At 37.1% G+C, this 15,037-nt stretch overlaps 2 protein-coding genes across 4 annotated transcripts in view; one reads left to right on the top strand and one right to left on the bottom strand.

Annotated features, from left to right (window-relative positions):
- Window positions 1-2,030, bottom strand: part of NSUN2 (NOP2/Sun RNA methyltransferase 2) — a 37,992-nt gene extending 35,962 nt beyond the window's left edge. For 2 of the 3 annotated variants that reach the window (XM_016431414.2, XM_016431415.2), the window contains exons 1-2: window positions 1,664-1,987; window positions 1,285-1,442 (exon numbers count right to left, since the gene is read on the bottom strand). In XM_016431414.2, the coding sequence (XP_016286900.2) occupies window positions 1,285-1,442; window positions 1,664-1,777 (272 nt within the window). In that variant the 5' untranslated portion in view covers window positions 1,778-1,987. Of the gene's footprint in view, window positions 1-1,284; window positions 1,443-1,663 lie in introns of all 3 variants that reach the window. The other variant, XM_001371389.4, reaches the window with a different exon arrangement.
- Window positions 2,031-2,237: 207 nt separating this feature from the next.
- The window catches only part of SRD5A1 (steroid 5 alpha-reductase 1), a 28,946-nt gene continuing 16,146 nt past the window's right edge, over window positions 2,238-15,037 (top strand). Inside the window, exons 1-2 of the mRNA XM_003340594.4 lie at window positions 2,238-2,885; window positions 12,564-12,730. Of these exons, the coding sequence (XP_003340642.2) occupies window positions 2,602-2,885; window positions 12,564-12,730 (451 nt within the window). The 5' untranslated portion in view covers window positions 2,238-2,601. The remainder of the gene's footprint in view (window positions 2,886-12,563; window positions 12,731-15,037) is intronic.

Raw genomic sequence — 15,037 nt, 5'->3', positions numbered from 1 at the left:
TTCATTAGAAAACACATTTGACTCAATAAAACAGAATGTAGCCTTAAAATACTTTCTGCCAACAAGATTGGCATGTTACGGTCATAGAAGACTTTGAAAATACAACCACTGTGCAGACCCTTATCAAACATCAAGATATTTTCATGAACAGAGAAAACAAGAGGTACGGTCAAAGATTGTTTATCACTGTCACAGATAATACCCTGGACAAAATCCAAAAGGAAGAGGGATTCTCTTGTTTATTAATGATATTGTGAAGGGCAGGTTAGAGCTCAGTAGATAGAGCCAGGCTTGGAGTTCAAATCTGGCCTCAGACTAGTGACCACTAGCAAGTGGCTTTAACTCCAAATACCTAACTCTTACTGTTCTTCTGCTTTAAAATCTTCTGCATTAAGACTTGTACATAGTCTAAAACAGAAAGTAAGGGTTATTTGAAAAAAAAAAAAAGACACTGTGACAAGGACATCAAGACCCAAAACAGAACAGTATCTCCTCATGAAGCCTATGACCTATTAACAGATCAACCTATATAGTAAAAAAAAATAAAATAAAAAAATAAAAATGATTATTGTCCAGTCTACTACATTCAATTACATAAATCATGTATCAGTATAGATACATCCCAATGGACAATGAGCTAGGTCCAGAAACGACTGAGGGCTACCTGGATATTTGAGAAACTGTGCCACCTAACAACCCACTTTGTAAAAAACTCGGCCATATAATGCTATACAATTGCCACTCTTGGGGAAACATTTTCAGAAACTCAAATTCATGCTTGACCCAGAAAAAAAAATACCTTATGGGTAAAAGCAGGCTTTGGCATTTTACCATTTATAAAATCATTATAACAGAAGGGATTAAGATAAAGTGACATCATAACTTAAGCAAGGCCTAAGGTGCAGGTCTTGCCTCTCCCTGCATACCCATATAAAGTCAGAAGGCACATTGGGTAGAATCTACTGCAGATGACAGGAACAGAAATCCTGAAGAATAAGGCATAAAGAAACGGAAGAAAGTGTATGTTGTATGCTGGATAGTCTACATTAACAAGATCGAAAATATTTATATCCACTAACGGGAAAAAAGTATGACGGTCAAAGGTTTGCACAAGAGAAAAACAAAACAAAAAAGGTGTGATTAATAATTTAAAAAAAATCTATAATTTCAATTAACACTCGATACACACTAGTCCAGTGTTGGTCACGTGACTTAATTCCCCAAAAGTGTTTCAGTTACAGAACACCTTCTTCCCCTAGCCCTGCATCGCCGGCCCGGCTGTACCATTTGTATCCAGTGATTCTGAGCGTGGCCGGGAGGGGTTCCCGGAGAGCCTGCATGAACTGCTCCCATTCTCCTTCCGGCACGATGTTTAGCTCCTGGTAGTAATGTTCAAACAATTTGTTCTCTTTGATGATCTCGGGGTAACCACCTTCCCAGCCCTGAGGAAAGAGGAGAAAGACTGAGGAACGCTCCTCGCGGCTGCCCTTGAAAACCGTGGGGGCTCCTGAAGTCCTGTGGGGATCTATAGGACAAGAAGTCACCAGAGCCCCCGGGGGGCGGGGTAGGTCTGTCCTGCTGGGGCCTCCAGTCTATTCCTCCGGTAGCCCGGTCCTGGCTGTCCCACGCACCCTACCCTCCAGCGCACAGCCCTTCTTTTTACCGACTTATCCCGCTTCCCATCCCTGTCCGTCGCATCCTCTCGGGATTCAGGGCGTTGCTGCTGAGACTGCTGCTGCTGCTGCGAGCGTCGCCGGTTCCGGTACCGCCGACCCATGCTACCGAAACCCGAGACCACGCGGCGCGCCAAGAGCTTCAGAATGATGCCGCCTGCACGTCCCAGTTTGAGGGGGGCCTTTTTCTTAGGCCCCAAACCAAGCAACAGTCGTCTACGACAAAGCCTAAGGAGAGAAGTAGGAAGAAAATCCCCAAATCCGACTTCTCCGTTGAATGAAGTCCTAGAAATGGCAGTAGTGTTTTTGACGGCGTATGGCCATCAGGAGGCTATACCCCTAAGATGCCTTTTCAGTGAAAAGCTTTCTTTTGCAGGCACTATTCAAGGCACCCTAGGCCTGGAGCGCATGCGTACTGGTCTAGGGTTCCTGGACCGGTTTGGGAAAGACACCAAACGCAACGGGAGAGCAGGTGACTCTTTGAATTACCAGCATTACAAGTTTGCTCAGCATCTGTCACACATGGATCTTCTCGGGCCTGGAAGGGAGGAGAGAGGAGGCACTGTTGTCCAATCGGAGTTCTTCCTTAGAGTTAAAAGGACTCACTTGCCAATCAACGTTCTCCGCTCTTGACCGCCTGATTCCCGGGCTCTTCCCTCAGCCGCTTCCTTTTGAAATCTCCTTTACCTAGTTCTATGTTGAAGCTCTCCTTTGCTCTATTCTCCATAGTCCACTCTTTAAACTTTCACTCTGCTGCACATTCCGCTTGTTTCCTTACCCTACGGCTTGGCCTGAGTAAAGCCGAGACCTCGGATCCCAGGCTGGTGTTTACCTCATCTTCTCCCGCTCCCTTCCCCTCTGGACTCTATTGCTGGGACCATCCTCAGGAATTGTGTGCAATCTGCCCCAAGCCCTGCCTGCCGGGACCATGACGCTCGTGGCGGGACTTGGTAACTTAGAGTTGTTCTCTTTCTTAATGGGACTCTCGGGGCCGATCTTCTGGGTGGTGCAGACGTTCGTGGGATCTCCCTATGGCCGGCATGCCAGCGCCAGTTTTGGCCCTCCTCTGCCAGTGAAGCTAGCATGGTCCTTGCAGGAGCTGCCGTCCTTGCTTGTGCCCCTCTACGTGGTCACCTGCACCCCGGCCAAGCACTTCAGCCACTGGCCCAATCGCATTCTCCTGGCCATGTTCGTCTTCCACTACCTGCAAAGGTAATGGTGTTGAGGAGGTGTGTTTGTAGAAGGGTCCATCCTCTTGTCTCCTCCAAAAAGAAACTGGGGCATCTGGAGTTGGGCAAGGTGGGGTGGCCTCCAGCCTTTCCCAAAGGCACTCCCCCCCCCCCCCCCCGTAATCCCCATGAGTTTTTCCCTCCAAGAGGAAGCAAAAGAGGATAGCCTTAGGTGTCAGGAGTGTATAAAGAAAAGGAGAGAGTCCATAACAGGTCGGAAGAGTCCTATTTCTGTGACCCCAAGAGGCTGGGTTGGATCTTGCTTTGTCATAGATATTCGCTATCCATCAATGGGATCCTTCCCCAAGAACTGGCACAGCCTCCCGCCTCAGCTTAACAGCTCTTTTTATCTTTAATCATCTCTTCTTCACCCTTGCCATTTATTAACTTTGCCTCTTTTTCAGCTATTACTGTTGTAGCTAAAAGGTACTTTCTTGTTTTCTTTGGCGAATTAGTCATTGTAGCCAAAGGATTAACACAACCCCAGACTCCCTATACCGAGTTTATAACTTTCTCTACTTAGCTAGTATGACCTTGAGAAATTTGACCCCGTCTGTTGCTTGTTGCTATAACTAGAGGAGAAGCCTTTCTAGTGTGGAAGAATCTACAAGGATTACCAGAGATTACCCTCTGACAGGATAGCCTTAGAGAACCAAAGCACAATAAGGCATGGGTGTAAGATTTTGTGGGTGACGTCCCTTACAAACTAGGGGTCTGGGTAGATTTGATGAACACGGCATAAGACAACTTGGGTGAAAACCTGGAGGTGGCTGAAAAGTGTTCACCATCCATAACACATTTGGCATAGTTTGCATTGTCTTTCACTTTGGGTCATAATAGTTTATGTCTATTATAGTATAGTTTATATGTCTATCTTATCTAGTATTTATCTGTTTACTTGTTTTCCTCCAATGGAACCAAGATATCAAGAGCAGAGATTTTTGTTTTTGGCTTTGTATTTCCAGTATCTAGCCCAATGCCTGGCACATAGTAGGTACTTAATAAAGGCTTATTGAATTTAATTGACTTGAGACTGGAAATGAGAAGATCAATTAGAAAACTATTGGAATATAGGAAGCTACATAGGAAAGAGGCCAGGTAAAAAGTGATGAGGGTCAGAGCTAGGGTAATGTCTGTCCTTTGAAGTAGAGAGAAAGGAAAAAATATGAAAGATACTATTTTTTTTTCTAAGAAATGTTTCTACTTGACCAAACAGGGTTCCTTTTCGTGGTATACATACTGAGGGCTCAGTGTTATAAAGTTTAAATCAAATAAGAATGAAGAAGAGGAAGAACAAAGTTATCTTGGTTAAACAGTACAATTAGTATTTGTTATTACAGTATTTATGTGCATAAAAATACTATGTATAGCTTTTGAAAAAATAGAAATTACTTTATTCTTTGTGTTAGTCAACTTTGTCCTGCTTTCCTATATAGAAGACTTGTATCCTGATTCATAAATTGCCAAAAGATCTGAACAGGCAGTTCTCAAATGAAGAAATCAAAACTCCTTATTCCTGTGAAAAAAAAATTCCAAATCACTATTAAATTAGAGAAATTCAACTTAAAACAACTCAGACATATCACCTCATAGCTGTCAGATTGACTAATATGACCAAAAAAGGAAAATGATAACTGTTGAAGGGGGTGTATCAAAATTGGGACACTAACACACTGTTGATGAAGTTGTGAACTAATATAAAAATTCTGGAGAGGTATTTGGAACCATCCCAAAAGGGCCATAAAATTGTGCATACCCTTTGATATAGCAATATCACTACTAGTTTTGTATCTCAAAGAGATCAAAGAAAAGAGAAAATGTCTTATTTATGCAAAGATATTTATAGCAGCTCTTTTTGTGGAACTGAAGGGATGCCCATCAATATATCAACTCAATAAATTGTGGAGTGTGAGTAATGGGATATTATGCAATAAGAAATGAGGATCAGGACAATCATAAAAAAATTTGGAAAGACTTATGTCAAGTGATGAAAAGTGAAGTAAACAAAAACAGCAGAACATTGTACATGGTAATAGCAATGTTGTAAGATGATCATCTAAGACAACTCCAAGAAACTCAGGACAAAAAAGATTATCAATTACCATAGAAAAACACAACGGAGTCTCAATGTCAATTGAATCAAACCATTTTTCACTTTATTTCCTTTATAAGATTTTTTTTCTTGTTTGAGTAACATATAGCTTCTTTTACAACATAAAAAACCATGGAAATAAGTATTACATGATAGCATGTGTATAATCCATATTGTAAAATAAAAGATGTGAATCTTAAAATTTCTCAGACTCTACATTAGAACATTTGGTTAGGACCATTCCCCATTTTAAAGCAATGAAGGGACTTTGGTCAGGAAGGTGGGAACTCTAACATTACTCCACCCATACTTAGGCATACCTTAGGGGAAGATAAAGTTGTAAACTCCTGGTTGAACAATGAAAAGTCCCCAACCCATACTTAAAGTGAAGCAAGAACCCTTCAGCTAGGTCTATTTTTAGATCTAATACAAAGGGGTACTAAGTATCTATGAAGATCAAATTAATCAGGCAACTTGCAAAGGACAAGATTAGTCTACTCAGGTATGAATTACTCAAAAGTTTTAGTCTACTCAGGTGTTAATTAAGAATGGTCAGTCCTTTGGAAAATGTCTAGTGTGATTGGTAGATGTAGAAATTTAGGGGAGGTGACATAGAAGAAACTTTTCTTTAAAAGGAAGGGGTTTAGGCCTCTGAGTTAACTCAGCTTTGGTAGCTGAGTTGGAGCTCAGACTAGTTGGAGTAGCTGGGTCTCTCTGAACACTAGAGTTTTGCTTGGAAGGATCTTGTGGTGATTTGATAAAAGACTGACTAGTCTCTCTTAAAGCTCAGGCCTAGGCCCTTTTCCCATTATTTCCTCTTACTCTCTCTCTCCCTTTCCTTTATTTGTATTAATTAAAATCTCCATAAAACCCAGCTGACTTAGGTATTTCATATTTGGGAATTTTTCCCATGGCGACCACTTTATTTTTAATATAAAATCAAGACACAAAAAATTATCTTTACAGTTTTGGCAATTCAAAGTCTTGAAACCATATTTTCGCAGTCACAGTTTAAGGCAACCACTCTTTTGTCTGTAACAAAGGCTGAGATCAACCTTCTGAGCAAATTGACTTTAATATGATAGTAATCAATATCACAAAAGCTAAATACATTGTTGTCAATATGCTCATGAGACAGATAGAGTCAACAAGTCTGCAGATAGTCCCAGCTTAGTCAGAGATCCTGAATATTAAGTGACAGATCTTTATAGATTTTTTTTGGAAAAAAGGAACTTGTCCACTGTCCTCTCCAAGAAAGAGTCCTGAGGCTCCTATGTACTGTTCTTTTTGAGAGAGCTCAAGAGTAGGCTGGATGTTCACAATAGTACTGGCAAAATGTACATATTCTCAGTGGAAATTTTGACTGCTCTATGGTCACCTTATTCTCCAGTCATTTTGCACAGTCATCTCAAAAACAGGTTTCTACATCAAGTAAGTCAATCTCAAAAGCAGAGATAGAACTTATTTGCACACAAGAGAAAATATTATTACTACTTCTATAGGTCTATATATATGATTAAAGGGGTCTATGTAATTATAAGTGATTACTACTACGATTATATATTATAGGTGTTTTATATTTGTTATTCAATCAACTAAAACTGACTTTTCCTTATTAAATCAAGTTACAACTCAACAGATTAATCTTACTAATAATGAATGATAATAATATTAAATCTATAATCAATATTATCAATATCATATTACCTGCCATCCTGGGAGGGGGAGAGGGAGAGAACATGGAAGAAAAATGTCAGAAAATATTATTTAAAGTTGTATTCACATGTAGTTTGGAAAAGAAAAATGTAATTACAAAATTTTTAAGACTTATAAAACCTAACATCAAATTTAATGAGATAAAGAAATGTTTATTGTTAAAAATTTGACAGTATCCCTAGTATAGTTTGATCTCATATTGCACACTTGATTCCTAAAAAGTTTTGTATATGAAGTAAATCAATATACAATCATAACTTTTTGTTGATATATGTAAGAAGGTGCTTGATAATATAGTGAAAAGTATTGGATTTGGAGTCAAAAGACTTGAGTTTAAATCCTGCCCCTGTTTAATAGCTGTATAACTTTGAGCAAATAATTTTATTTCTCTAGGACTCTATTTCCTCATTTGTAAAATGAGAGTTGAGCAGCTAGGTGGCTCAGTGGAATGCTAGGTCTGCAGTCAGGAAAGCTTATCTTCCAGAGGTCAGTGTGGCCTTAGATACTTACTAGCTTTGTGATCCTGGACAAGTTACTTAACCCTTTTTTTGCCTCAGTTTCCCCATCTATAGAATGAGCTGGAGAAGGAAATGGAAACCCCAAATGGGGTCATGAAGAGTCAGATATGACTGAAACAACTAAACAATAATAACACAATGAGAGATTGGACTTGGTTTCTATGGTGCTTTCCAACTCTTAATTTGGGGTCTTAAACTCATTTTTAGATGTTTTTCTGTAGGAAATATTTTTGTCAATAACATCTATTACAATGAAAAATACTTAAGAATTTTAGTTTAAGGAATATGGATGGCTTCCCAACTCATACATCACTTATTCATGATTGGTAGCTTTCCTTTCACTTACCCTCTTTTTTGCCTTTTGCCCTCTACCAGCTATTGGGCACTAGTATCCCTTCTCATTCAGGGTATCCTCTGATGCCCTCTTAATTAAGTTTTATTATTTTTTTATTTTGCCTCAGTTAAATTAATTTAGTTCTGCTACTAAGGAAGAAGTGAAGAAATAAAAAGAAGAATAAGACAATCATTTCTTTATAGACTGCAGAATAGTCTTATAATTTGAGATGGAAGATAAGACATATACAAACAGTCACAAAAGAGAGTATGGAAGTGTGGTGAGAAGAGTATAATGTGATATGGTTGTTCAAAGAAGGGCAAGAACTACAAAACATGAGCACAATTTTAGAACTGGAAGGGAACCCAAAGGTCATCTAGTCTAGACCACCCATTTTCTAGGTTACTGATGCCAATGAAGTTTTAACTTAATTAGTTATTAGAAATATCATGACTGGAACTCATGTTTTCTGGTCTCTTTCTACTTACTACAAAACCCATTTGTGAAAATAGGAATACTATTGCTTCATGAAAGATTTTTTCCTAAAATGCAGAAAAACACTTGAGGTCATTCACACCATGGGGATTATTGTTGCTGACATAGTGGAATAATCCAAATCTAGTTTGAACTCCAGAGGGATAAATATTCAATATGTGCAAAGGAAAAGTAATAACCTATGGAACATGCAGAAACTTATCCAAATATGAACTAGTCTCATTGCTCACTTTCAATTGTTTCTGTAAAGTGTTTCTTTAAGTTGTTGTAGAATAATGTACAGTTTGCAAAATCAAAGCATCTGTCCTCTGATTTTTGGAAATTTTTATTTAGAAAATAGGAATATTGGGGGGGGGGGCAGCTGGGTGGCTCAGTGGATTGAGAGCCAGGCCTAGAGATGGGAGGTCCTGGGTTCAAATCTGGCCTCAGACACTTCCCAGCTGTGTGACCCTGGGCAAGTTACTTTACCCCCATGGCCTAGCCCTTGCCACTCTTCTGCCTTGGAGCAAATACACAGTATTGACTCCAAGACAGAAGGTAAGGGTTTAAAAAAAAAAGAAAAGAAAATAGAAACATTGGGTAACATACTTAGTGAACAAATTCATTCAATAGGAAAGAGAACCTGTGGAAAAACCAGTGTTACATAAAACTAGTCACTGTATCAAATGTGTTGAAAGGAAGGTGAATAGAAGTACACTTTCCAGTGATGAATGTTTGAAGGACCCAGAGTCTTTAACCCATCCTGAACTGAATTAGTAATCTCATACTAAACAAGAAGTGAATCAATCATTAATAAAGTTGGGGGATGGCAGCAGAGACTCAAAGAATTGATACTATAATTGTATTTTATAGATGTTCTTTTAACATGTGATAGCACTGCAAGTACTAAATATTTTTTGTTGTCTTTAAGTACTATTTTGACAATATTTTATAGAGCATGAAATATCTTTTTTTCTTGTGAATTAATTTTGAACTGTGTTACAGACAAAAGAGTGGTTGCCATAAACTGTGACCGCGAAAATATGGGTTTCAAGACAGTGAATTGCCCAAACTGTAAAGATAATTTTTAGCGTCTTGATTTTATATCAAAAATAAGTGGTCGCCATGGGAAAAATTCCCAAATAAGAAATACCCAAGTCAGCTGGGTTTTATGGAGATTTTAATTAATATAAATGAAAGAATTAAAGAAAGGGAGAGAGACAGAGTAAGAGGAAATAAGAAAAGGCTAGGGACTAGGCCATTGGCCTAGGCCTTTCTCTTTAAGAGAGAAACTAAGTCAGTCTTTAATCACTCACCATAAGATTTTGTCCCAGGCAAAACTCTAGTGTTCAGAGAGACCCTCCAGTTCAGCTCCTGAGCTCAACCAAGTTCAACCACCAAGAAACCCAGCTACTCCAACTAGTCCAAGTTCCAACTCAGCCACCAAAGCTGAACTAACTCGAACTCGCCTGAACTGGTTCAGAGAGCTCCTTTTAAAGAGAAATTTCTCCTATGTCACCTCCCCTAAGTTTTCACATCTACCAATCACAGGAGACGTTTTCCAAAGGACTGACCATTCTTAATTCATATCTTGTTATCACCTTAATTCACATCTCTTTGCTAAGCTTGCCCTTTTAGTGATTAATTTGACCTTCATAGGTACTTAGCACCCTTTTGTATTAGATCTAAAAATAGTCCTATCTTAAGGGCTTGGCCTCATTATAAGTATGGGTTGGGGACTTTTTCTTATTGTTCAGTAAGGAGTTTTACAACTTTATCTTCCCCTAAAGTATGCCTAAGTATGGGTGGAGTAATGTAAAGTTCTCATATACATTCCTGACCAACTACCTTCATTGTTTAAATGGGGAATAGCCTTAACCAAATGTTCCAAGGTAGATTCTGAGCAGTTTTAAGATTCACAACTGTTATGCTTTTTCATGGATTTTGGAAGTTTTCTTATTTATATTATCAAGTTTTCTGAATTATCTATATTATCAAAGAATTATATTTGTTACCACAATTGGACACCACTAAACCTATTTCCTCCCTTCCTCCCAACAACTTGTGTTTTTCTACTAATGTACTATATATAGGGTATACAATAATTCACTACCATAGTCAGTTGGATTATATCATTAGGCTACCTGGTTATACTATTTTCCAAATTAAAAATATAATAAAGAATATTCATTTTGAAAGCAATAATCTTCAAAATTATCTGTACTGGCTAAGAAATAGAATGGTAGATCAATGGAATATATTAGATACATAATATAAAGGGGGGGAAAGACCATAGCAATCAAGTATTTGATAAACCCAAATATCTCAGCTTTTGAGATAATTTGTCATTATTTGATAATATCACTATATGACAGTATGGCAGAAACTAGTATAGGCTAGTACCATGTATCAAGATAAGGTCAAAATGGTTATATGATTTAGACATAATACCATAACAGGATTAGGGGAGCATGGACTAATTTACCTGACAGATCTATGGAGAAGAGAAGAATTTATGACCAAACAAGCTATGGAAAGCATTTTAAGATATAATAAATTTTATTATATTAAATTTAAAAGGCTTTGTACAAATAAAGCCATTATAACCAATATTAGAAGGGAAAAAACAAACTGGGAAAACATTTTACAGCAAATTTCTCTTAGAAAGGCCTGAATTCTCAAATACAAAAATAACTGGATCAAGTCATTACCCAATTAGTAATGGGCAAAGGATATGAACAAGCGATTTTCAGATAAAGAAATTAAAGCTATCAATAATTATATGAAAATGGTCTAAATTACTCTTGATTAGAGAAATGCAAATTATACTGATGTATCACCTCACACCTCTTAGATTGGCCAATATGACAATAAAGGAAAATGATATATGTTGGATGTGTTAAGGTAAGATTTGAGATAAGGGAGAAACAAGAGGAAAACATAAATAAATCTGCTTTATTGTTTGGGAAGGGAAAGGAATAAGGATTTAGGGATATACTTATTCTTATTTTAAAACTAACTAAACTATATTAAATAATTTAATCTATGTTACTAAACTAAAACCTTAACTTCCCAAATATCCCAATCTTACAACAGGAGTCCAAATCAAAAAGAGCCAGGATCTTTTGCTATTAGATGTTCAAGTAAATCCAGACTGATGCTGCCAGCAGCCAGAATCCAGAAAAAAACTCCTCCCTCCGTTGGTCACAGGCAAACTCCTCCTTTGGTCTTCCAGGAGAGCAGACAAGGTCAAGACAAACATTTGGTCCATGGAATCTTCCCAGATCCTCAGGCTCCCTTGTGACCCTTGGTCACATGCCACTGTGATTCCTAGGTTTGCATTTCTCAGTTTTTTTGCAACAGTTTTGAAAATTGCAAACCTTTTCATCCTTTTATCACAGATGAGATGTGGCAAAATGGGACACTAATATATTGTTGGTAGAGTTGTTACCTGAACTGTCCCTTTTGTAGAGCAATTTGGAACTATGCCCAAAGAGCTATAAAATTATATATAACCATGGATCTAGCAATACCACTATGAGTTCTATATCTCATATCATTCTTACCTCAAGCATTTATTTTAATAGTTTTCTATATTTTATATTACTGAAATCTTTAATAATGAACAATAAGTAATTAATTTACAAAATAACCTTACCTTTAAGCCACATACTAAGAGCCTATGACTTTCTGATTTTATTTAAATTTCATAAACTAGGTTGTTAGAGATTTGAAGGTAGTATTAAAGTATTAAAGATAACATTAAGAAAATACCAGTAAAGCACATCAGCTGTACATTATGTATTGTGTGAAGTAAAATACTTCCATCCCACATCACCCCAACAATAAGACATAGGTGTCACAGAGTAATGTCATTTCTATTGGCTTTGCATCAGTGTCAACATACAATGTCACCACAGAGGGAGGAGCTAGTGGGGTTTAAAATGCAAGCTTCAGAAGGAGAGTAGGATATATATATATATATATATGTTGTGTTGTTGTTGTTTTTAATTTCTGCTCTTGAGTGGACTGACTCCCTGGGCTGATGCTTGGGAAGTGACAGCTTGTCATGGGGGGACCTTGCTGGGCTCAAATCTGATATTTGATCTTCTTAAATTAGTAAATCTGAAATCTCTCTCACTCTCTTTCTCTATCTCTCTCTCCACTCTCTATCTTTGCTAATAAGTACTTATAACTCTGGTGATGAGCCTTCAGATCAAGTTTATTTGTAACAGTATTTCTTACTCTTACCATATGGCTAACCCATCTCTTTCGTTCATAGATGGGCAGGTTGGATGCATAGAATAAAGGATGCCAAATGGAGAGCCTGCATGCTCCAGTTTCATTCACACTGGATATGTCAGTCCTTCCACACTTAGCCTTCCTTTCCTGACAGAAGAAAGGGGAAAGGGGCTACATTGGGTGGTGAAGCATAGATAGATTATAATTTGCATCATTGTAGGTAGTACCTCCTTTGTTGAGCTCACCAATCTATGTGATTATTAAATTGTCAATTGTTCTCCTTAGGGCATTAATTTTCCCTTTTCTGATTCGTGGAGGAAAGCCGGTACCACTCTTCATATTCTTGAGTGCATTTCTGTTCTGCACCCTTAATGGATTCTTGCAAAGCCAATACTTGAGTAATTATGCAGAGTACTCTGATAACTGGATAAAAGATCCCCGTTTTATCATAGGTAAGTCTGATAACCAATTACATGATAAAATGTTATTTCTGACTATTAAAACGCAACATAATATAGTAGAAAGAATATCAATCTCAGGGGCAGAAGAAGTGGATTTGAGTCCTGGTTTATTTAACTACCTGAGTTTCTTTCAGTGTCCTCATCACTGAAATGAAGATAATAATGTTTATACTATATACTTTGAGGTTAATGTAGAAATAGAAATTTAAAAAAAACTATTTAAATAATGAACTATTAGAGTTTATGAAGGCTAGATTACCTATAAGCTTTGTATTTAAATTAGTAGCATGGACTTCATATTAACTTTGGATAGCTTTAACTCCCTAATAAGAAGATTAGTACAGTAGAGAGAAAGTCTTTAGGCAAAGATTGAACACTTTGTTGGTATGTTATAGACAGAATTCTTCAGTTAAATGAGATGGCCTCTGAGATCCCTTCTAACTGACAAGCTTTAAAATGTTAATAAATGTGAATTACATTTAAAAATATAATATATATATATATATATTTAATATATATTTACCAATTATATGTAATAACAAATTTTCACAGAAGTTTTCCTAAGTTATATGTATAAGAATTGAAATATTTCTACCCAGATATATATTTTATAAAGTTTATTAGAAAGGGTAGACAATTACTTCTCTAAGTAACCTGAACACATGGTCCCTAGCTGGCAAGTCTCTTCTTCCTTACCCCCTTTACCTGCCTGCTCTGTTCCCGACTTCTTCCTTCTTTGTTCTGTTCTTGCTTCAATCCTTCCCTCAAGCCCAAAGCCTCAACTTTTATTGTTGTACAGCATGTACAGGGACGCAAACCTGGCACAACTGTGTTATGTCAGGAATTTTTGATGGACAGGTCAAGCTACTCAGGAGGGGGACGGAATGAACTTCCTTGACACATATGACACATATGACACATATGACACATCTCTTCCCTTTCCCCTCCCCCTGCTGGGAAGCAGTTCAATCTGGGTTATACATATATTAATAGTAGTAGTAGTCTTTCGGTAACCAAGTATGATGATTGTCTTTGTGCGTTTTCATAGTATGCACAAAGACACTTGTGCGTGAAGGAGATTTAAGTGGAAAAGTTGATGCACAGAGACAGTCCCACTCTCTCGGTGTTGGAAGCCTGGGTCCAGTGGCACAAAAAATCGTTTCACCTAGAGACTTCCTCAGCTGCATTGGCAAAGCATATTTCCATATTGTTCATTTTTGTAATTGAATAATATTATAAAACCAAAATTTCTAAACATAAAGCCAAGTAAACAATTGAAAAATCATATGCTTTCATCTACATTCTGATTCCAACAGTTCTTTCTCAGGAGGTAAATAGCATTCTTTGTCCTAAGCCCCTCAGAATTGTCCTGGATCATTGTATTACCAATAATAGACATGTCTATCACAGATGATCATTCCACAGTATTGTTGTTCCATGTATAATGTTTTCCTGATTCTGCTTATTTCTCTCTGCATCAATCCATGTCTATCTTTCTAGCTCTTCCTGAAATCATCCTATTCATCATTTCTTATAGCAAAATAGTATTCCATCACCATCATATACCACAATTTGTTGGATTGGGTTGCTGTAAGATTGATGTCTGTCTTCTGTAACATTCCTGATATATATATTAGTACTGGAAAAGGTAGAAAATCGGAAAGACCTGGTTTTGGAAAAATTATGGATCTGGCAACAAATTGTATCTGTTGCCTAGTGATCATTTTAGCTAAATATAGTCCTGATTATACATGTTAACTGACAATCAGATGGACCTTAAGATGATCCAATTAAATGCTGATAGGAACATGGAGATATAGACATAATATTACATTGCTAGATCTGCCGTGAATTAAAAAAAAAAAGAAATAGAAATATATATTAAGAATTGTTAAGCTGTTCATGGTCATTGACCTACAGATCCCCTTACTAGGATTAGGTACTAAGGCATTATTGTGAGTATGTGTATATATGAAAATATTTATGGAAACTTTGTAATGACAAAAAACTAGAAATAACGCAAATGCAATGATTAAGAGGAATGGCTGAGTAGACTGTGATACTTGAATATAAAATATATTTTGTTATTAGGAATGATAAATTTTGGAAGTATATAGAAAATAAGGGATATATGAAGACATGAAAAGAGAATAAGAATAATATATAACATGATTACATTAAAAAGAATAGCCACAAAATCAAGAGAAAAAATATCAAAACAAATCCAGAGGGGACTCAAAAGGAGAGAATGTTTATATTACCACAAATATATAATTTACGTATTTTTAAAGAAAGTAT

The sequence above is a fragment of the Monodelphis domestica genome, chromosome 3 (genome assembly GCF_027887165.1).
Source record: "Monodelphis domestica isolate mMonDom1 chromosome 3, mMonDom1.pri, whole genome shotgun sequence".
Lineage (NCBI taxonomy): Eukaryota > Metazoa > Chordata > Mammalia > Didelphimorphia > Didelphidae > Monodelphis > Monodelphis domestica.
This window is presented reverse-complemented; position numbering and strand designations above follow the sequence as displayed.